At 36.1% G+C, this 22,294-nt stretch overlaps 1 protein-coding gene across 10 annotated transcripts in view; it reads left to right on the top strand.

The window, feature by feature from the left end:
* INPP4B (inositol polyphosphate-4-phosphatase type II B) overlaps positions 1–22,294 on the top strand; it is a 557,518-nt gene that overhangs the window by 259,415 nt on the left and 275,809 nt on the right. For 7 of the 10 annotated variants that reach the window (XM_039875840.1, XM_039875842.1, XM_039875841.1 and 4 more), the window contains 2 exons: positions 6,542–6,752; positions 8,634–8,678. In XM_039875840.1, the coding sequence (XP_039731774.1) occupies positions 6,662–6,752; positions 8,634–8,678 (136 nt within the window). In that variant the 5' untranslated portion in view covers positions 6,542–6,661. Of the gene's footprint in view, positions 1–6,541; positions 6,753–8,633; positions 8,679–22,294 lie in introns of those variants that run through there. The other 3 variants (XM_039875843.1, XM_039875845.1, XM_039875844.1) reach the window with 3 other exon arrangements.

The raw sequence follows: 22,294 nt of genomic DNA, 5'->3' as shown, positions 1-22,294 counted from the left end.
CTTCAGTTTTGGGACACTGATGTGAAGTGAGCAAGTTTCATGGCTTAGCTGCTGAGGCTGCACCATCAACATAACAGAGACTTGCAATTCTGTTTCTTTTTGAGATAGATAGAAAATAATAATCAATTCCACACTTCATATCATATCAAAGCACTGTTTGAAAACCTAAACAAAAACTATAGGTACATAGTGTCACCAGGCCTCTGACACTCCCTGCCTGGGCCTCAGCCTGTGCAGGCCAGGAAATATCTTTAACCAGAGGTCCACTTAGAACTCAAGAAGAGCCCATCATATGATAAGACACATCCCTGTCATCCTGCGTCACCACCTATACCACAAGCTCCTTCTGTCACTTATCCTTGCCTATTGTGTCATCCCATTTTTCTAGGAGCTTTGTTGGCCATGACTCACTCTTCCCCTAATCTTCTCACTTTTAAAATATTGAATACTATCCATGGGGACTTCTGTTTCTGTGGGGAAAAAAAAAAAAGTCTCACCTATTGCTTAAGAAAATATTTCCTTTGTCTCTCTGTCTTAATGCAAACCTTGTTTTCTAGCATTTTCTACTTATTTGCTGCCCACTCTAATGGATCCTGGAGGCAGGGTCACCATTTTCCTAGTGACACAAGAAGCCCCATAAGCTGTTATGACCTTATTTATTTATTTTTTTTTCAGATTGTTGATGTCTGCCTCTACCATACTTCAACCCTTATTTATTATGCTCCTTGGCCAAACTCCTATCTCCTTCAGACTTTTCCACCAAGCACTTAGTTTTCCGCTGGTCCCCAGGTCCTGCCTGCTACCCTCTGGGAGATTTCCATTTCTCTGAGAATAACCCATCTAACATCTTCGATGCACAGTTTCTTTGTCTTACTGGCTCTAGGGACAATCACCACCACCCCCATTTCACTCACCCATTTATGCCATGGCCATACTGGGACTTCTCATCATAATCCTCCTCTCGTCTCCCAGTGTGTTGTCTCTTTCTCCTTTGATGACTTCCCCATCCAGCCCACAAGCTGTTCCATCACATTAGTAGTGCTACATTCTTGGCTTCACTTTTCCACCACTGCATCAGCAGACGGACCCCAGCACTGGGTTAACTAAACTGTCCTCCACCGGGATGCTGAGTACTGCTAGAGAAAGGCACACGAGTTGGACTGAGACCCCACAAACTCATGGTCTCCAGGCTCAAGTGGACCCACACGACTGCCCTTACTTATTCCCTCGTCTGGTGCTCATAAAGGCCAACTCAAAACTCTGTTCTTTGTCTAAAAGCTCCTGCCCCACTTCCTCCCCATTTTTTTCTGAACTCATGCCTTTGCCTCTTTTTAATTAATTACATTCATAATGAATATTTAGGACATACCAAAAGTATAAAGAAAAATGTGTAGGCGTTTCGTACCTATTACTCAGTTTAACAAATTCCTTTCCCAATACAAAGACTTCTTTGTTCCCCTCCCCGATCGCATCTCCCCAAACCCTCCTCCCAGACTTCGTAACTCTTTTGATTTTAATGTTTATCATGCATTTCTCTGTGATTGTACTTGAGTATAATTTTACATATTTTAAACGTTTCTGTAATTGCCATCATATCCCTCTCTCTCTGACCTCCTGCCCCTCCTCACTCTTTCTCCTCTTTTCTCTATACTTGGCTTGTGAAGTTAATCCATATTGATATGTGCAGTGAAGATCCGCTCTATATAGAACAAATAGACAACAATAGATTTATCTACTTTCTTGTTGATGGGCATTAGCCTGTTTTCAATACTTTATTATTAGGAGTTGGTTTGCCCTGAACAGTCCTCTGTCTTTTGGTATGTACTGCAAGAATTTCTCTAAACTACAGCTTAGAAGTTAAATTGCTTTTCAACTACACTAGATAGTACCAAATTATTTTCCATTGTGGTTAGAACACCAGCAGTGCATAAAAGTTTATGTTGCTGTAAATCCTCAGCAGTATTTGAGATTTGGAGACTTAAAAATTCTTACTTATTGATGGTTATATCCTTCCATTTCATTTGGTTTTAATTTGCATTGCCATGATAACAAGCGAAGTTGAAAATTTCTCAATATGTTTCTTGGCAATTTGCGTTTGATATTTTTGAATTACCTGTTTACACATTTTGATAGTTTTTCCCATTGGGTTGTTTTGCTAACATTTTAAATATATTCTGGAAACTAAATATTTATCAGTTATGTTTATTACATACATTATTTCCTTTTTCTGCTTGTTTTAGGTTTAATTTGCTTTTTTTCTAGTTATAACGTAAAAGTTTAGATCATTGATTTGAGACCTTATTCCTTAATATAAACATTTAATAGTATAAATTTCCCTCCAAGCATGTTTTGACATGTAGTGTAGTGATTTTATTCCGATTCAAATATTTGCATGTGTGTATATATCCTAATAATAACTTCTGAATCATAAGAATATATATATTGATATTAATGTATTTATGTGTATATGTGTATACATAGCCACATATATGTATATATGAATAAGTGTATATGTATGGATGGATGAATATATATCTATAAAGTTATTTAGAACTGTGTTGTTTAATTTCCAAATATTTAGAGATTTTTCCAGATATCTTTTTTATTTTAGTTCAATTTTATTGTGGTCAGAAAATACATTTGTTTCTATTTCAATTCTTTGAAACTTGTTAAGGTTTGTTTTAGAGCTAGGATATAATTTTAGTGAATGTTCTATGTCTATGTTGAAAAAAATCAACATTCTGTTTTTAGACAAATAGTGTTACAAAAGTCAATTAGGTCAAGTTGTTGGTGGTGAGGTTCAGTCTTCTGTATCCACACTGATTTTCTGTTCGCTCCTTCTGCCCATTACTGAGGGAAAATGTCAGTGTCTCCAAGGAGATCCTTGTGGACTAGTCTATATCTTCTTTTCAGTTCCTTAAGTTTTTGCTTTATGTATTATGAAGCTCTGTTGTGGGTGCATTCATATTTAGGACTGTTATGCCATCTTGGTGAATTAACCGTTTTATCATTACGTGATGTCTTGCTGATATTCCTTGATGTGAAATCTCTTTTGCCTGATAGTAGCATAGTCGCTTCAGTTTTCTTTTAATTAATATTTGCATAATACATATTTTTGATCCCTTTACTTTTAATCTATGTCATTATATTTAAATATAACTATGATTTATGTAATCAGGTCTTGTTTTTTTAATCCAAGCTAATAATTTCGGTCTTTTAATTGGTGTGTGTGTGTGTGTGTGTGTGTGTGTGTGTAGACTGTTAGCATTTAATACGACTAATGATGTGGTTGGATTAAGAAAACCATTTTGCTAGTTTTCTATTCAATCTGCGTGCTTCGTTTTTGCCCTGCTTTTAAAAATTTATTGTACATATTTTTGTTATTTAGTTTTATCTCCACTATTGGCTTATTATTTATACTTATTTGTTGTAAATTATTAGTGCTTACCTTAGGAATTCCTATATATATTTTATTAATCGCAGTCTACCTTTAAATATTTTTTGTGATATAGTTGTATACTATACTCGTCGTATAAGAACTATATAACAATAACTCTCATTCCATCTTTCCATCCTTTTTACTGTTGATGCTATATATGATTCTTTTTATATATACTATAAGCATACCATACATACATTACTACTGTTTTTGCTCCAGACTGGTTGTTGCAAACTCTGACCCACAGACCAAATTGTGAATGCCAGTTAGTTTTGCAAATAAGACATTGTTGTAACATGGCCATGTCTGTTTGTTTATGTATTGTCAGTGGTGCTTTCACACAACAACAGAACTGAGTGGTCATGACAAAGACTATCTAGGCCAAAAGGCCTACAATATTTATTATCTGCCCTTAACAGAAAAGGTGTGCCAAGCCCTGCCTTAAGCAATTTTATAGGCACTGAAAAGAAGAAAAGATGAAATTAACATTTCCTTTCCTGTATATCGTTTATAGTGCTCTTCATTTCTTTTGTAGATCCAGGTATCTCTCTGGAGGTCATGCTTGAAGAGCTTCCTTTAATATTTCTTGCACTTGCAGGTCTGCTGATAATGAGTTTGTTAGTTTTTATTTGTCTGGATAAAGGTTTTTATTTCTCTTAATTTTCACATGTTATTTTTACTTCATATGGAATTCTGGGTTGACAGGTTTTCTTCTTTCAGAAATTTAAAGATGTCACTCAGAAACAACATGATTACAACTAGACTTGTCATCTTTACCTACAGTTCCTTCTTTATTCTCCAGATTGTTTATTGGTCTATAATTTACTGCATTTCACCTGAATTTCTGTCTTTCATTGTCTCAACTCTAATATCGCTTCTAATGCCATCACAGGTAATTCTGTGTAACAATTTTCTTTGGAATCCAGATTCTCTTCTGTAGCCACCTGCTTTTATTTTGGCTTAGACTCTCATTGTTATTTTATTTTCTTAGAATATTAAAATAACCTCCGAACAATTTGTATTCATATCAACTTACAACCTTCCACTACATTCTCTATTTTGATGCCAGTAAACTTTCTAAAAATCGAATAGGACCATGTCACTCTCCTGCTTAAAGTACATTTAATGTGGTTTCTTTATGCTCTAAGAATTAAGTTTAGTCTTCCTAGCTGTCTGTTTTAAATATATTGTGGTATGTAAAAAAACTCAGTCTATTCTTGCGCATAATTTCCAAACCAAACAATTTTCATACAGACACAGAAAAACTATTGTACCCAACCATAACCCTAAGTAAATGTTATATTTACCAGCTAGAAATGCAGTGGTTTTCTAGAGATTTACTAATAATACAACTGATTCTTTCTGAGGCCGTATGCCTTAGTAACATGCATCAAATCTGAAATTTGTCCTCAAATGCAACAAAGGTAGAATGAAAATGAATAGAATTATAAGAAGTTGTCATATAATCCTTGTTTTGAATATGTGCCACCATTCTCTCTAAGACTGAAGTTGTTCTTCAGTTAGTGGAATAGTTTTGAATGGGTTACGGTATGCTTAAGATGGGACCGTGTTAATGAGTCTTTTTAGGCACCTTACCTCAGGTGCATTACACAAGTACATGTACACCCACATGTACAGTTGACATTTATTTTATTAATTATTTACCTGTATTAATTATTTACCTGTGTGTGCAGAGTTGTGATTTTGCTAGGATTCTTTCCTATTGCGTTATTTAGATCTCTTTTCAATTTTTAAGATGACTGATCAGGATTGGGGATTAGTCTTTGGTCAAGAAGTACAGTAAAGTTAACCAAGTCCTGTATCCACTTCTTACATGCACGGCCATCTTCCACAGATATAACCTAACTAATGCTAATGCATTTGTTGTAGGTTCTTGAAAAAAATAAAAGGAATTAGAAATTAGAAAGCATTATCTTAATTCAAAATACAATTTTTAAATGAACAGATTCGGTCTAATATATGGCCCAATGGCCCTTTACCCCAGTAAATACTTCTGGTTATATCCTCAGAAGCCCATGTGTATTTACCTGCAACTTCAAGATTCAAGATACTTTCTGGATTTAATTTTTGCCAGATGATCTTTAAAAACTAGAGCCGAATTATAAATGAAGCCACTTTATTAAGAACAACCAAGAGCAAAGCTATGGATTTGTGAAGTTGGAGACCAAATCAGTATGCCAAACCCAAACTCCATTGCTGCTATCTCATTAAACAGCATTAGGTAGACATTTAAAGATTTTTATGCATTTTAATTCAACTGGTCGCTTGATTTAAAACTACATAGATTTTTCCCCCTAATTCATTCTTGGTCATGTATATCATGCTAAATATCAAGATGAATTTGAAACTATTTAAGGCTGTCTGTATAACAGGGCATTACATTCTTGGAGAGGCTTCCTTTCTCCGTGCTAATTTTCATCATTTTGCTATTACTTTCATTTCCCCTTGAGCTTTAGCTTTTAAGAATTGTTATTCATTCTTTTCACCATCTACTTCAATCATTAAACAATTAAATCTTCATCAGGGAGCAGCAAGAGACTCTGTGGATAACAGTGAGGTTGGAAACTCTCCTGCACAACCTGTTGGCTCATCTTGGATGAAGAGCGTCATGCCAGATTATCTTTGTGTGTTCGTGAATAATATTCTAACCAGGGTGGATGGAAAGATGAGCATAAAAGCCAATTCTCATGGAAGGAATAACAGTAATATTCACCTTGGCAAAATATGCTAATGTCTTTACAAGATGCTATCTACTCCTGCTGCTAAATGAGGCGCATTTAAGTAAGTTAGCAGCCCCTATAGCTACCTCCTATTTTGCAGAATGAACTAGAAGAGAAAGAATGTACCTTTCAGGATTTAAAGTCCCTCATATAACCATGAAATAATTGCAGAGAGAATACCCATTGAACCCAGAGTTTTATGGTACATTAACTGGGTAAGTTGGACTTGAAAGGAGAAGTGGTCTAGCAGGCAGGAAGTTCATGTGAAGGTGGTGACGGTCTCTACCCACTTGTAATTCTTAACTTTACACAGAACTTTGAAGTAACCGAGATTTTTGCTGTTGATGTTTTCTAAATGCAGAATTTCAGAGTGGAAGATCAGGTCTTTAGTGTGAAGATACCTCTATATCAAACCAGGAAGAATTGGCAGTGACGTTTGGGCACGAAAACTTGGAAGATTAAACAACTGTCAAGTTTGATCATGGAAATCAAAGAGGAAGGAACATCAGAAGAAGGCCAGCACTTTCTTCCCACACCCCAGGCAAATGACACTGGGGACTTCCAGTTGACAAGTAAGTATGTGCGTGCCCCTCCTCGAATCTCTCCGATGATGCAGATGGTGACAACAAAACACGCACATGCATATATATTCATGGAAACTTAGGTTCTAACACATGGTATGAGATTAACTAAATTTTTTCCTTTGTACTACTTATTTTGGTGTGTGGAGTCTATGATATGCCTCTTATCTTTTATCATGGGTGAGGTAGATTATAGTCTATGAATCTGTTAGAAACCAAATAGTAGAATCAAAGTTCTTGAATATATATTATGACACTAACAAATACTTTTTAAGTACACCTTCTATCTAGCATTTGTATAATCTCATGTAAACTTTTTAAAGACATACATAGAAAATGTCTCTTTAAAACCAAAGACATTTAAGTTGAAAGCATTAGGGTAAAATGGTTGCACTGCATGCTTAGACTGTTGCTGCCTTACCTGAGAGCACTACGTTACATAAATAGAACAAGCCTGGAGATTTGGCCAAGATTTACATTTGGAAACGATGATTGGGTTTTATACTACCTGTGTAATTAAATTCATTGAAAGAATCTTACATTTTCTCTCATGTTTAAAAATCTAGCATTTGGGTTTTATTGTTCAGTGTGAACTCTGCCTTTTTCTTTTCTTTTCAGGAGATTCCTGTTGCTCAGTTATTAACACTGACAAACCTATGCTTAACCTCTCATTTAACTTACGTTGTAAAAATAATCTTCAGCAATTGGTATTGGTTGGATGCATTTTTTTTAGAAATTTGGTTATCAGAGCTTACAAGCAGAGTTAGTGGTTAATAACCTTTTAGAAAATCCACACTATTTGAAATGCATGAAGTCTTACCTAATGATTGTCATTCTAACCTCTCTTGGAAAGTCTAAAATTGTTAACCACAGCATCATTAAATGTCAGCAGGAATAAAAAATAAATGATTAACATGCAAAATTGTGAACTCTAAATAAAAAAAATGAAGGATTTCTATACAAAGAGGTGGTTCTAACAATATATTAGTGACCAGATGCTAGTAAATTTAAATTGTATCTGATGAATGTGCCAGTAAAAATAAACAAAGAAACAATTTGTATAATATTTTTACATTTATTGCCAAATGGTTTACTTTTCTACAAATTTAGATTTGCTTCTTTGGCCACCTGTAACAAATGGCGTCCCAGTCCCCATCTACTCTTGTTTAGGAAGCCACTGTAGGTACCTAACACAGCGTCACTCACCACAGCCTGATCTTTCTACCTTTTAACTGTTAAATCTTTCCATTCTCTTATTTTTGTTCTCAGATTCGCTTTCCTTTGTGTTTCATCTTAAATCACTTAGCCATGTTTGTTAGTAGATTAAAAAAAAAAAAAATCTCCAACAAGAGAAATAGAAGTGTTTAATAGAATGTGGATTCGAGCTGTCAATAAGTTGACAGTATAACTACCAGCATGATGTCCTTCATAACCTAACTAGAGATATCTCTTTAATTAATAATTTACTATTTACAACAAGTTGGAATGGTTTGAAAAAAAATCCATATAGGAGAGTGCTTTGGTGAGGTCAACCTTTTTGAAGATTTCACCTCTGTCTCCATGCATCCAAAAGAAACAGACATGGTTGGAAAATGTTTTATATTTGACACAGTTTACGATATTTCTGAGATTCTCTATGGCCATGGAGCTAAATAAATCAATCAAATCTTCAGTCATATCTAGTTTCTGCTACAAATATATCATACCCTGAGAACTCACTACTCATATAAAATCTGATTAACTGTGTTTAATCATTCTGCCAAATAATGTATTAATACATTCAGGGTAAGGTGAAACATAGCAATATTCATTGATGTATTTTTGATAATGAGTTAAATATCTTTCATCTGAATTCTTACCTATTATTTATAGGTATTCAGAAGACTCCAGATGAACCACAGTTGGAATTCATCCTTGGTAAGAAATTCTACCTTATTTATATTGATAAATATAATAACAATAATAATTTGTATAGAGAGTTTGCAAGTTATATGTATAGTACTTACATCATTACATATCTTAAAGAATTTTATGAATATTGTTTTATAAAACATTTCATTCTATAAGGTGAGTGTTATTTCCCAAAGAGCAGGTGAGTTCACTACGCAAGGGCATAGTGTTCAGTGGTAATAGCTGTGTCCCTCAGCCAGGTCCACTGACCACAGGTCGGCTGGCCAGCGCTCATTCTCACACAGTGCCTGGAGTCTGTTGCTAACCGACATTTCTGGAAAGCTGTGTGGAGTTATTTTTTGTTTTCCTTTATGGCACTTACAAGGTTCTCGCCCCTCTCAGTCTCACTCACTCAAAAATATCTTCTTATTCTTCCACCTTGAAGACGGAAGTATGTTTTCATTTTGAGGCATAATTTATTGAGAAAGTAATTATATATAATTTTTTAAAAATATTTGTTTTCTAATAGACTTTAATTTTAGAGCAGTGTTAGCTAGGTCTACTGCAAAATGTTGTAGAAGGTATAGAAATTTCCCATACAATTTTTTTAATCATTTGTTTTCTCTTTCTAGCAGACTTTATTTTTAGAGCAGTTTTAGGTTCACTGCAAAATTGAGTAGGAGGTACAGAGATTTCCCATAAACTCCCTACCCCCACAAATAAATAGCCTCCTTCATTTTCAAAATCCCTTGCTAGTAATATATTTGTTGCAGCTGATGAACCTGCATTGACACATCATTTTCACCCAAAGTCCATAGGTGACATTAGGGTTCTCTCTTGGTACTGAACATGCTATGTGTTTGGACAATGTACAATGACGTGCATCGATCATTATGGTACCATACAGAGTATTTTAACTGCCCCAAAAGCCTTCTGTGCCCTCCCATTCATCCTCTCTCCCCTAACCCCTAGTAACCACTGATATTTTTACTGTCTTCATAGTTTTGCTTTCTCTAGAATGTCAGATAGAATCATAAAATATGTAACCCTTTAAGATTGGCTTCTTTCACTTAGTTATACGTATTAAAGTTTCCTCTACATGTTTTCATAGCTTGATAGCTCATTTGTTTTTAGCACTGAATAATATTCCATTTTCCAATGTACCATAGTCTATTTATTCATTTGCCTACTGAAGGGCATCTTAGTTTCTTCCAAGTTTTGGCAATTTTGAGCAAAGCTCCTGTAAATATCTGTGTGAAAGTTTTTTTGTGTAGACAAAAGTTTTCAACACCTCTGGGTAAATACCAAGAAGAACAGTTGCTAGATCATTTATTAAGAGTAAATTTAGTTTTGTAAGAAATTGCCAAACTGTCTTCCAAAACGGCTATACCCTTCTACATTCTCACCAGCAATGAATGAGAGTTCCTCTTGCTCCACAGCCTTGCTAGCTTTTTTTTTTAATGCAATATATATATATATATATATATATATATATATATATATATATATATATATATATTGCATTGTGTGTTCACCGCTCATAGTTGATTTCTTACTGTCACCACATATTTTTCAGTGCTGTCGTTGTTCCTGGTTTTGGTGTAATTTATTTTTAAAAATATATTTTCCTGTTACAAATGTAGTTAAAAAGTGCTGTAGGTTAAGGATTCTAGATTTTTTATTTTCCCAAGTATTAAGAAACAGACAATTGTGTAAACTCAAGAAAATTCTGTGGTAATGCCAATAAAGGTATCCATTTTTTCCCCTGGAGAGTTCTCAGATATAGAAAGAACTTGTTTTCAGAAAGGGAGCTGGGAAGCAAAAGACGCCTAGTTCCTCTTGTCTCATTGACTGTACCGCTTAATACTTGGAACTGCAATATCCATCTTTCATTTTTAAGGAAAAAATTTATTTTTTTTACATTTTTGCCAGGACTTCTGAAAAGTGAAGATTTGTTTGAGCGAATTGGTCTATTTAAACACAGATGAAGCCTTCTTATATGTATCATGGAGAACAGGGGGATCCTGAAGGCAGCAGAAGCAATTTGAGCAGAGAATGTTAGGCAAACATGGTGACCAGCTGTCAAGAGACAGCATGTCTGGGCCAAATACCCATCTTCTGTTTTAATTAAAGTGATCTGCCTTGTTATACTATCTATTTTGAAAGCCCAGTCAGGTTCAGTGGCAATGATGTCGTCACTTATATTTCTGGCTTTGAATCATAGATCTAAGAGATGAGCAGCTGCAAGAATTGATTCATATTCGTCCTTCCATTTGAAAAATAACGTCAAATACCTTTTTTTACATGTATTAAGAAATAAACTAGAATTCTTAACAATAGATAATTTTATCGTAGGGTAAGAAATGCCTGATGATTAAACAAAAGAAAGTTATTTAGAGTCCTCAGGGAATTGAGTTGTTGATCCTGAAAGAAACATTCCCCAGACTCTTTGTTATGCTTTTTAGCACTTTAAGATCTTCAGCTGTATAATTTCTTGGAAAAAAAAAAGTAAACTACTCTTTCAAGGACACTACAGGTTTTACTGTAGGTTTTACTATATATTTTTATCACTTTTTAAAAGTTTTTTAATCCCACAAATTCCTCAGCACTTTACTTGTTACATAGTTAATTTCATTTCATAATGAATAATGAGAGAATAATAGTCTCTTAAATATTTTTATCATTTTTGAAGAATATACATATTAATTTAATTAGAAAAAACCAAAGCCTCTTAAAACAAAAATAAAAATTTTAGCAAAAAATAAAATTAACGAGATAGGGGCTTTTTCCATTTAATTTTCCAATTAAATTTTTGATATTTGATTCTCAAGTCTTTACCAAAGTATTCAAATAAATTTAGAATTTCAATGGCTTTTCTTTTAACACTGGGAAAAGAGCCACATTAATTTCGCTAGGTGTCATATTGCTTTGGATAAGTTATTTTTTTTATCAAGGGTTTGTTTCTGCCTTGTCTGTACGCCACTATAAAATCACTATATCTTGCCGAAGTTCCCCTGCTACATCTTTATTCAAGTAAATGAGGTAGGAGAGTCAATCGAGCAAACTAATTGGCTCAAAATATCTTGCTAGCACAAGATAGGCATGTACTGGAAAAATGAGTATCTCATGTCCATTGTCAACTACATTTCTAATGGTTGACAGCATTTAAATTATATAATTCACTCTTAAAATTGCAACTCCGCTTCCACATTTCATTTGTTGTTTCATTTGAGTGTATTGAAACCCTTTTTATTTTCACAAAGAGAGTAATAATTAAAAACCCCAGAGAATGCTTGTTTTGCTTATGGTTTAATAAAATTGTTTTCATTTCAACAAAGCTGGCATTTGAGGAGAGGGATCATTTCTTAAAATACGAGTGCATTTCTTCTTGAAACCATTGTTGAAAGTGAATAGAGAAAACTGGTATTGACAAAGATATAAAAGAAATTTCTGTGAACTATTTAAGTTCATCCCCCTGCTTATAATGTTTATTGTCATGTATTCTACCTCCAGAGTCAATAGGCTGCTTATAAGAATATGTTTTTATATGAATGCCACACATATCATAAATTCAAAACAATAGGCAGTCATTTGAGGTATACCGTCCCAGAGTTCAATGATTAAAATTCAGTTTTTCCACAATTTATCATGATACAATGACGAGATGTCCTTAGATAGGTTACTTCAAATGTTTAAGAGTGGCTTTAAATAAGGAGAGCTTATTCTCTTGATTTTAAGGCTTTGTCCAAGAAAGTGCCGATTCTAAACACTTTGTTCTTCTTTTGGATCACATGTGAGATTATGTGTACTGATTCTGGATTTTGTATATAGAGTCTTTTTATTACTAATAGTCCAGTTTTTGTTTTTGTTTTTAAAGTCATATAAATTGTGTGATCAGTTTTCTGTCTTCAGGATTTGAAAATGTGTATAACAACGTTCCCAAATTGATAAGCTATACAAAAATAGACATAGCTTTTATAGCTTGCTAGGGCCTTCATTAACCCGCTTGTCAGGTCCATTCATACTTTATGAGTTGCTATAAAGCAGCCCTTGTTTTATATGTTTCTCTGAAAGAAAAAAATCTTAGGAAGCCAAACTTAACTATTCTCCTGTGTTCAGACTTTTACTCTTCTGCTGGTCTGTGTTCTATAAATGATTATAAAGTCCGGACTTGTTTGAAGCTCCAGTGGGAGCATGGAAGATTTCAGTATATCTTCTTTAGTGTTTTTACCCTCTACGTGGTATGCAGGGAAGGCTAAAGGGAATACCAAGCACAGAGGTATATTTTTATATTTAATCTATTGTTAAAAATCTTACTTCTTCATATAAGCTGCTAGATAATCTTCAAGCAACAAGAGAAGCAACAGCCAAGAATTAGGCAAGGCCTGTGCTGGCCTATTTTGTTGCTTCCTTGTAAATCGATTGCCGTGTTCTTGATTCTCACAGTGTGATACTAGAACCCTTATGAAACATTGCCTTTGACCAAACAATAATTTTGGGGGTGTCTTCTAATGACAAGGCGTTGTGCAAATTACTGGGAGAGTGCAGTAATAGCACAGTAATAGCTACCATTTTTTTTTTACATCTACTATATGCTTACCTTTTTATAAATAGGATGCTGTGTTTTTCTCACCATAACTCTATAGGATAGTAACATTAAAAATAACTAGCATTTATTGAGAGTTTATTTGCTCACCATATATTGTTCTAAATAATTTACATAAATTAGTTACTTTAATTTTCATTACGAGATAATTGCTCTATTATCATCCTTGTTTTATAGGAAAATAAACTTAGACATGAATAGGTAAAGCAGTGAGCCCAAGATTTAAACCAGGGGTCTGAGTACACTGCATGCTTTCCCGTATCATCTTCACTTGAGACATGAAAAATCTAAGATTCCCAGTGGCCGACTTTCCAAAGACCTTATGGAAGCTGAGTGACAGTCAGGATCCAGGTTGAGTTGTATCTGATTTTGAAGCTGCTGCTTTCAACCATCATGGTTTACCCCTCCTTATTGATTCCTGCTTCTCAAGCATTTCCAGGAGGTGGTGGAGACAAACAACTATAAAGCCAGGGAGAATGTGATCAGGGAAAAATAAAGGCATAATCCAAGAACTGTGGAAGTGCTGAGCAAGCAGTGATTAAACGTAACTGTGACATCAGAAAAACATATCAGAAGAAGTGCCTTTGGACCAGGTCTGGAGGGATGAGCAGGATTTCACTTGGTTTAGAAGGTGCACAAGGAGTTCAGGCAAAGGAAGTTGCTAAATATGTGAAACAGAGCCCTAGAGTTCATTTTTCAAGTTGATGTATTGAATCCTCATTTACATTTCTCTCTTAATTACTTATCATCCCACTCTAAAAATAAATGAAGTCTCTAGAAATCCTCTTACAATATTTTACAATTGTTGTACATGTATTAGAAATTTGTTTTAAAATTCTAAATGAACACAACTCTCTAGCAAATTGTATTTAGGTGTCAGGAAGAATTGAGTCTTACTGGCCCTGGGGCTATGCTAGATGAAGCTCAGAGAAGGCTCAGGCCATGCCGAGCTAGACTCAACAGACTCTGTCGCCATGCTGTGCCCCTAACAAATGCCTACTTATGCAGAGTCTGTGCATACCAAAATTTCTCAGTGTGTCTCTCCTTGAGTTTCTCAGTTTTGACAGCATCAGGTAACCAACCAGCAGGTGATAACAGCTGTCCCTCAGTATCATGGGGTATTTGTTCCAGGAACCCCTTGGATACCCACATGCATGGATGCTCAATCTCTTATGCAAAATGGTGGAGAACAAAAAATACAGTTGGCCCTCTGCAGATTCTCAGCCCCTGAATGGAAAACACTGGGATGTTTTGTTTGTTTGTTTGTTCATGGTGACATTGGTTAATGCAATCCAGTAAGTTTCAGGTGTACAATTCAACAGTAAGGCATATCGATAGATGATAGATAGATAGATAGATAGATAGATAGATAGATAGATAGATAGATAGCATTGTGTGTTCACTACCCATAGTTAGATTTCTTTCTGTCACCAGATATTTGACCCCTTTTACTCTGTCTACCTCCCTCCTCTCCTCTCCCCCCACCCTTTGGTAACCACTAGTCTATTGTCCATGTCCACAAATCTCTGTTTGTTTGTCCTGTTCGTTTTTTGCTTTTAGGTTTATATCCCACTTGTAAGTGATATCATGTGATTTTCAGCTTTTTCTGTCTGGCTTATTTTACTTAGCATGATTATCTCAAGGTCCATCCATGTTGTCGCAAATGTCAGTATTTCATTTCTTCTTATGGCTGAGTAATATTCCATTGTATATATGTACCACTGCTTCTTTAGCCAGTCATCTATATCATAGGACACTTTGGTCCCTTCCATGTCCTGGCCACCGTGAATAATGATGCAATGAACATCAGTGTGCAAACATTTTTTTGGATATGGGTTTTCAAGTCTTTGTGGTAAATACCCAGTAGAGGGATTGCTGGATCATATGGCAGATCAATTCTTAGTTTTTTGGTACAGCCACTATGGAAAACAGTTTGGAAGTTTCTCAAAAAACTAAGGAAAATACTGTTTTTGATCCACGATTGGTTGACTCTGCAGATGTGAAACCTACTATTACAGAAGCCTTGCTACACTTTTGAAGAGATCAGTAGCACAACAAAAATGGTAGATAGTGAATAGAAATGAATTTGCAGTTCAGTGTACTATCTTTGAGAGGAGGCAATATAGCTTGCCAGCTAAAGATGGGAGTGTGAAGCCGACTGCTAGCATTTGAATCCTGTCTTTGTTGCTACCTAAGCACGCAGCCTTAGAAAAATTGCATAATGTCTCTGAATCTCTGTTTTCTTATCTGTTATAAGGTTCTTGGTAGGATTAAATGAGTTAACATATATAAAGCATTTAAACTCGTATCTGACATATACTTAATGATTGGTTAACCTTTATTACTTTGAATATAATCTTGAGTGAATCACTTTATTACACTCAATGAGTGCTTCCTTGAGCCAGAGATTCTTGACACTATTTTTGTGCATAATAATTACTATCACTTGCTGAACTCCTTCTGAGGGCCAGATATTCACTTTTTATCTTTGCTCCTATGACAGAATTCTCACTTTTCATGTTTCACAGATGAATTCAGTCACTTGCTCAAGGGCCTAAGGCTAGGAAGTAGAAGACTATAGATTTTAACTGCAAAGGCCATGTTCTTTGTGGTTGGTTATTAAAAGTACAGGAATGAGAAAGGGAAGACAATAAAAAGTTGTCTAAGACCTGTTAACGTTTCTGTACTGCTGAAATAATTAGAGAGTTAATTGAAAAGAAGAGAAAACGAACCAATTGGAGTTTCTTAACAGGGTTGTCACGGGGGGAGTGGTTTCTGGGCACTCAAGATTTAATGTGTGACACACTTGGGATATCGTCTGTTTTTATTCACACTGGTCTAAATTCTAGCTTGGCACTCTTCAGGAGGCTGAGATATCTGACTTCAGTTAATAAATGAGAAGTATATAAGATATCAAACTTCTTCCCACTGCTCTATCCAGTTTCTTTCCCTTTCTGCATGATTTACTTAATTACTTTCTTCCTTCCATTGTCTAATTACTGAGAGCGGCTGGTCGCTGTATCAAATCCACCTTTGCAGCATCTGTTGCTACGTGTGAGTAACTGAGGAATCAGGACTACTTAGGGGCTTTGTTCATTAGGTGATTTTGCTTGTGTAGTCAAAAGCCACCGAGGTTCTGATGCTGCTCTCTATGTGGCTGGAATTTGTCAGTCAACCTTCTTGTTGAGTACTTGGCATCCGAATGTATCCCAGGCCACCTGGGAACCATGCGTTAGGGAAGAGAAGAGACCCAATGGAGTGGAGCATAGGATTTTTAAAAAGCCCCTTCTCATTTCCACTGTACAGAATGGTCTTTTCTCGAGCTATGACCTTTTGCAGCTGGCAAAGGTGGTGTTCTCCCCATTTCACGACAGAAGAAACTCATTCTCCAAGGGGTCAAGTGACTTGCCTGTGGTCACGTGTCTGGTACGAGAAAGCTCAAAGCTTTTCAAGTGCTCCGCCCCCTACTCTTGCATTATCTCTACCCATAACAGAGATTGCACAGTGACAGAGATCATGCGTGGCTGTTACCTGCAGTGGTAAGGTGGCAGAAGTCACTTTGAGCAAATTGGTATTCCTAGGCGAAACCGTGTTCAAACTCAGAATGTCAGTGTTATCCTAATACTCATAAAACTTAAATACCCTCTCGCTCTAAGCAATTTCAAAGTCTTTGACTTTAAATAACATTTTTAGGCCTTTGTTTCCCAAATCTGTAACTTTTCCTTGGAGCTCCCTCTTTCCATTTTCAACTGCTAATAGATATCTCCACTTGCTCGTCTAGGAGGTATTTTCTACTTAAGATAGTTAAACCCTGGTTTTTTCATTCCCATTCCTTTCCTTCAAAACACTGTATTCACTCTTGATTTCCATCCCCATAAAACACATCGCCATCCATTCAGTTATGCAAATCCCCAAACTGTAACTCTTTCTTGATTCATCTTTTTCTCGAACCTCACATCAAATCCATCATCCTGTCTTTTCTACGCTGAAAAAAATATTGTAAATTTGACCCCCTTTCTCCATTGCCACCACTATCGTTCAATTCTAAATTGCTACTGGCTCTCACCCAGACCAGTTAGGGATGTGCTCGTGGGTCTTCTTGTATCTGCTCTTGCCCCTGCATAGTTCCTCCCTGACAGAAGACATAGAAAGATCTGTTAGAAATATAAATGTGATTTTTTTCACTTTCCTAGTTAGAATCCCCCAATGGCTTCCATGTCACTTAGAATAAAACCAAAATACCTTACCATATTCTGCAAGCATCTCGAGCGGGCCGTTCTCACCTTACCGATGCTAACCTTTAAGCTCACTCTGCATCAACTTTGTTGGTCTTCTTTCTTCTCCAACAGGCCAAACAATCGAGTCCTTGCATTTGTCCCCCTCATTCCCACCCTAAGCTGGCTCCTTGGTATGTTTTAGGTCACAGCTCAAAGTCACCTCATCAAAGAAGTTTTTCCTGATCCATGCTCCCCGCAAAACTCTCAATTTAATCACTCTGTTTATAATTCTCACTAAACTATTTTTCTACACTTCATGTTCCACTAGACCACTAGACTATAAGCTCTATAAAATAGGAATTTGCTTTCTTCTTCACTGCTATGAAACTGTCACCTATAATCATGTTAAGCATACATAGACAGTCAGTAAATATCCGTGAACTGAATACATGCATGGATGCCATTGTTTTTATCCTCTTAGGTTTCTTCATAAAATAAACGTATCCATTTAGATATACCTTTGAAATGTTTTGTTATTATTTGTTATTATACAATCGTTTGTAAACAGCAATTCATTTAAAAATTTCCAACAAATACAATTATTTAACCATTAATATTTTGTTGTTAGTAAATTATATTAGAAAAGATAGAGCCTTACTGCCCTTGGGGTTCTTCTGGAGAGAACTGACAGGAAGAATCAGTCATAGGCTGAGCTGAACAAATGAGCTCTGTAACTAGACCGTAGAGCTGACGATTGCTTACCTGTGTAAAATTTTATACCCCAAATTCTTCACAAAGTGACTTCAAGATTTCTGTATTATGATAGCATCAGGAAACAAGCCATCTTCTTATAGAGAGGCTCTTAAGAACATCCATATACAGATAGAAAGAAGCTTAGCAGATAACTGAAACAGCAGACATGGACTGGGGTCCAGAGATTTGAGCTCACATTTCAGTTTACAACGTGTAACTCTGGGAAAAAGCAGTACAAAGGTGATGTCGTAGAGCACAGCTGTGCTGTCATCCTGAGAGCTTTTGACTTCTGATTCTGCTCCTGGCTACCTGTGCAACTCTGAATAATTCATCCTTACTGGGTTGTTTCATGGATTAAATGAGGTAGTGTACTTAAAGCACTAGGAATGGTGCTAGGCGTGTAAGAGATCACTTAATGCTATTATTCTAATTATATCTTGGGTTAATTCCCTTACCCTCTGTGAAACTCTGATTCCTAATCAGTAACTAGTAGTAATAATTCCTATTCACAGGATGTTTGAGCTAATATATATAAAAGTGAGAAGTACATTATTAATGCATTAAAAAAATTTAATAATTTTTTTCATGTATTTAATTGGATCTTTACAAGCACTCAGTGGGAATAACTATAATCATCATCCCCATTTCCAGATGAAGATACTGAGACTCCAAAACAAATTTAAGGTCACCCAGTCAGGACTGGAATTTATGACTCTGATTTTTGGCTGTTGACTACACAGAGCAAGTAAGACGTACAACAGAGACCTTCAAATAGAATGTGTCTCATATTCTTATCTTACTCAGTCTACCACATGTCCTGAAACAGATGAGAAAGTGGTTCTTTTTAAATTTAATCTGGGTAGTGTAAACTACTTCTCCTTTGTTCTGAAACTTCCTGCGTAGCTAGGGCCCTTTGGCATTCTCCAGCAGGTGCTCTGCTGTACTCGATGGTTGAACTGCCTTCCAAATCTCAACTATACTGAGATGTTTGCTCTTTGTTCCCTTCAAACTCTGATTCTCGTAGAACTAATCTCTCCCACTTTCAACTTGTCTGATCTACGTTGTTTCAACATAGTGGTAAGTTTGTGGATTTTGCTCTGAATAATCAGATGCTTTCTGCCCGCCAGCTAGCTCACATCTGTTTTCTCACCTACAGACTCACTGGTCTTCCTCCTCTTGTTCGTGTCTCCTGGGTCACTAGTCATTTCTAGCTTTAGCTCATCTGTACCAATCTCGTTTTATTTCCTGTGAGTCAACCATCTTATGACAGGGAAACCGACACCCTTAAAGCCCTATATTAAATGTGAGTATTGAGATTTTTCTTTTGTCTGCAGGAAAAGCATACATATGATTGACTCAAGAGACTCAGGAAAAGTGGAAGTTATCTCTTTCAAGCTCTTCAAAACTTGTCCTCCCCCAAAAGATGTTCTAGATGGAGACAATAAAAGGAGAGGCTAATTATCTCTCTAGAACTATCTATTACTCCCATTCTTCCCATTCCCCCTTATTTCCTACTCTATCCATATATGGCTTTGATTTAATACTTTAAATTGGCTTGTAAAATATTTGCCATAGAGGGATAGCAATTTCACAAAAACAACAAAATAACAACAACAACAAAATTATTAGTTCTGAATATCATTACTAAGCCCAATAAATTTATAGGAAAAAATATTCCTGAAAAGTACCTTAATTTAAGCACCAGCTTCTAAAATTTAAGCCCTTAGGTGCAGTATATATAATGCAATTCTTCTGAAACACTTTGGTTTGGGAAAACGTCTAAAAATTGCCTCAGCCAGGATTTGGTGAAACCCAGACCATGAATCAATGTGTTGCATGTGAAATCATCCAGGTTAAATCACTGCTTTCTGGATTGCTTGCTACTTCTTGCCCAGACAGATGGACCTCGATTTCCTCAGAAGAATCTCATCTCATGAAGAGAGCGTTCTAGGTCCTTATTTCCTTTATTCCTCCTTAAACTCCCAAATACTCCTAGACATCATTTGAGTCCTCTGTTGGAGTTCAACAATTTTGCGTGCACTTCTCTTAGCCATCCGCCTCCGGTGACTTGGGTCCTGACGTTCCTGCTGCCCCATCTGTAACTAACTATCTCCACCAGCCACACTGGTCTCATCTTTAAATTCAGAAGTCAGGGAAGCAGCCCCTTGCCACTAAGCCCCAGGAACTACTGGATTCACTGATACACTCTATGCCTGTCCTGAACGGGAATCCTATTGTCTCCCATGTCAAACTGGAAGTTCTGGAAAAACATTGTCATCATGGCCTCTGGGCAAGTAATCTTAAGGTTTTTCCCTGCATTTCTTCCTCTTCCTGCTGCGATCTTAGTTCTGACACTACAGATTTCCATGAACTGACTCACGATATTTCTTTTAGCATTCAGAGGGATCTGCTTCCATTCTTGGAATAACATTTTCATTCTTCCTTCCTTGAGCAGCGCATATGTTCCTGCTGAAAAGAACAGCAGAAAGCTGTGAGCACTTGTTGTTTCTGAGTGGAGCGTGGATTTGGAACATGCACACAAAGAGCCAAGACTGTGCACAGTGTCAGGCGACGATGCCAGGCCAGTTTGGGGTTTATAGCGTACAGCATGGGATATCAAAACCGGAAGGGACACGAGCACAGACTTGTTTTTGATTCAGTGTTTTGAGGTTGGAGTGTCAGCCATATAGGTAATATTCATGAAGATAAGACAAAATAGTATTTTCTGAGGCTCGACATGAGAGAAGCTGAGGGAGCAGTGGACAAGCTGGAGAATGAGGGTCTTCTGGTACTGATGATGGTGATTTAAGCCAAATTTGTTCTTTTCGTATGCAAATATGCTGTCTTCTGTACAGCTGGCATCTTCATTACTCCTGAACAGGACAATCAAAGAGCATTTCCCAAGAGCACTGTTTCTCCTGGCAGAGGTTTTTTTTTCTCTCTCTAGATTCTTCAATGATACTTAAACTGACAAACGGTACTGAGTGGGTAGTTTATTTTAGTATGTGTAATGTGCCCAAATAAAGAAGTGAATGTAATCTTCTCAGCCATTATTTTTTCCTCTTAAAAGGCCAACATGTTTTTATTTAACACACACAGATACATATAAAACATGGTGGCATATTTTTTATATTATTCTGTTTGGGGGGAAAGAAGTAAGACATTTTATTTCAGGATCCGTTTCCCAACAATCTGAATCTGCTTTTTTACATAAAAGAAATCGGTTTAATTTATAAGTGAATCCGTTGTAATGAAATATCGGAGCAGTGGTGCTCAAATCTCAGTGTAGCAAGAATTCTAAAGCAATATTTCCGTACTACAGCTCTTAAATTCCCACTTGCAAATCATTATCTGTATTCCTCGATAACTCTGTCATCTGCTTCCTGCCTATGGCATTAGTCTCATCCTTTCCTCAAGTTTTATTTGAATTCTGTTATCAGAGTGTTGAGTCTTAAAATCCTCGTTCCAAAGCTACCTCACCACTGAACATGCAAAGGAGCAGACGGAGATAAATGACGTTACTGACAAAATATTAACTCAGGCTGCCGAAAATGGACCTAGTGGTTAAAAGTAAATAAGTAAAAAATAGTCTTCCTCCTTGAACCATATGTTGTGACCTACAAATTTGACCAGTTCATTAAAAATATGGATATGGAACTAATGAAACAATGAAATGGCAATAGGCACACTGTTGTTCTAGACATGAGTTAACACAGGCAAAGAGTAAGTCTAAAGCAAACTAGCACATAGGAAGTATGCAGTAAATCGTGCATCCTGATCTCCACCCCCATCTTCTTTGTAAGCTTCATAAATAATATTAAATAAGAACAACCTTAAAATGTGTATGGTATTAGAATTTTATTGTTGTAGTAGAGGAGCATAAAAAAAATCTAGCATTATTTTAGTACGTCTAAGGAATTCTTTTATTAAGATGGCTTTATTTATGTGTGTGTGTGTGTGTGTGTGTGTGTGTGTGTGTGTGTGCGTGTGTGTGTGTGTGTTGATTCCTTGGGTTGATTTCTTATCTTTCAACTTTAAACACTGAATTGCCTTTTACCCCCTGACTT

The sequence above is a fragment of the Pteropus medius genome, unplaced genomic scaffold, assembly GCF_902729225.1.
Source record: "Pteropus medius unplaced genomic scaffold, Ma_sr-lr_union100, whole genome shotgun sequence".
NCBI classification, from domain to species: Eukaryota; Metazoa; Chordata; class Mammalia; order Chiroptera; family Pteropodidae; genus Pteropus; species Pteropus medius.
Note: the sequence above shows the minus strand (reverse complement) of the source record. Positions and strands in the feature narration are given on the sequence as shown.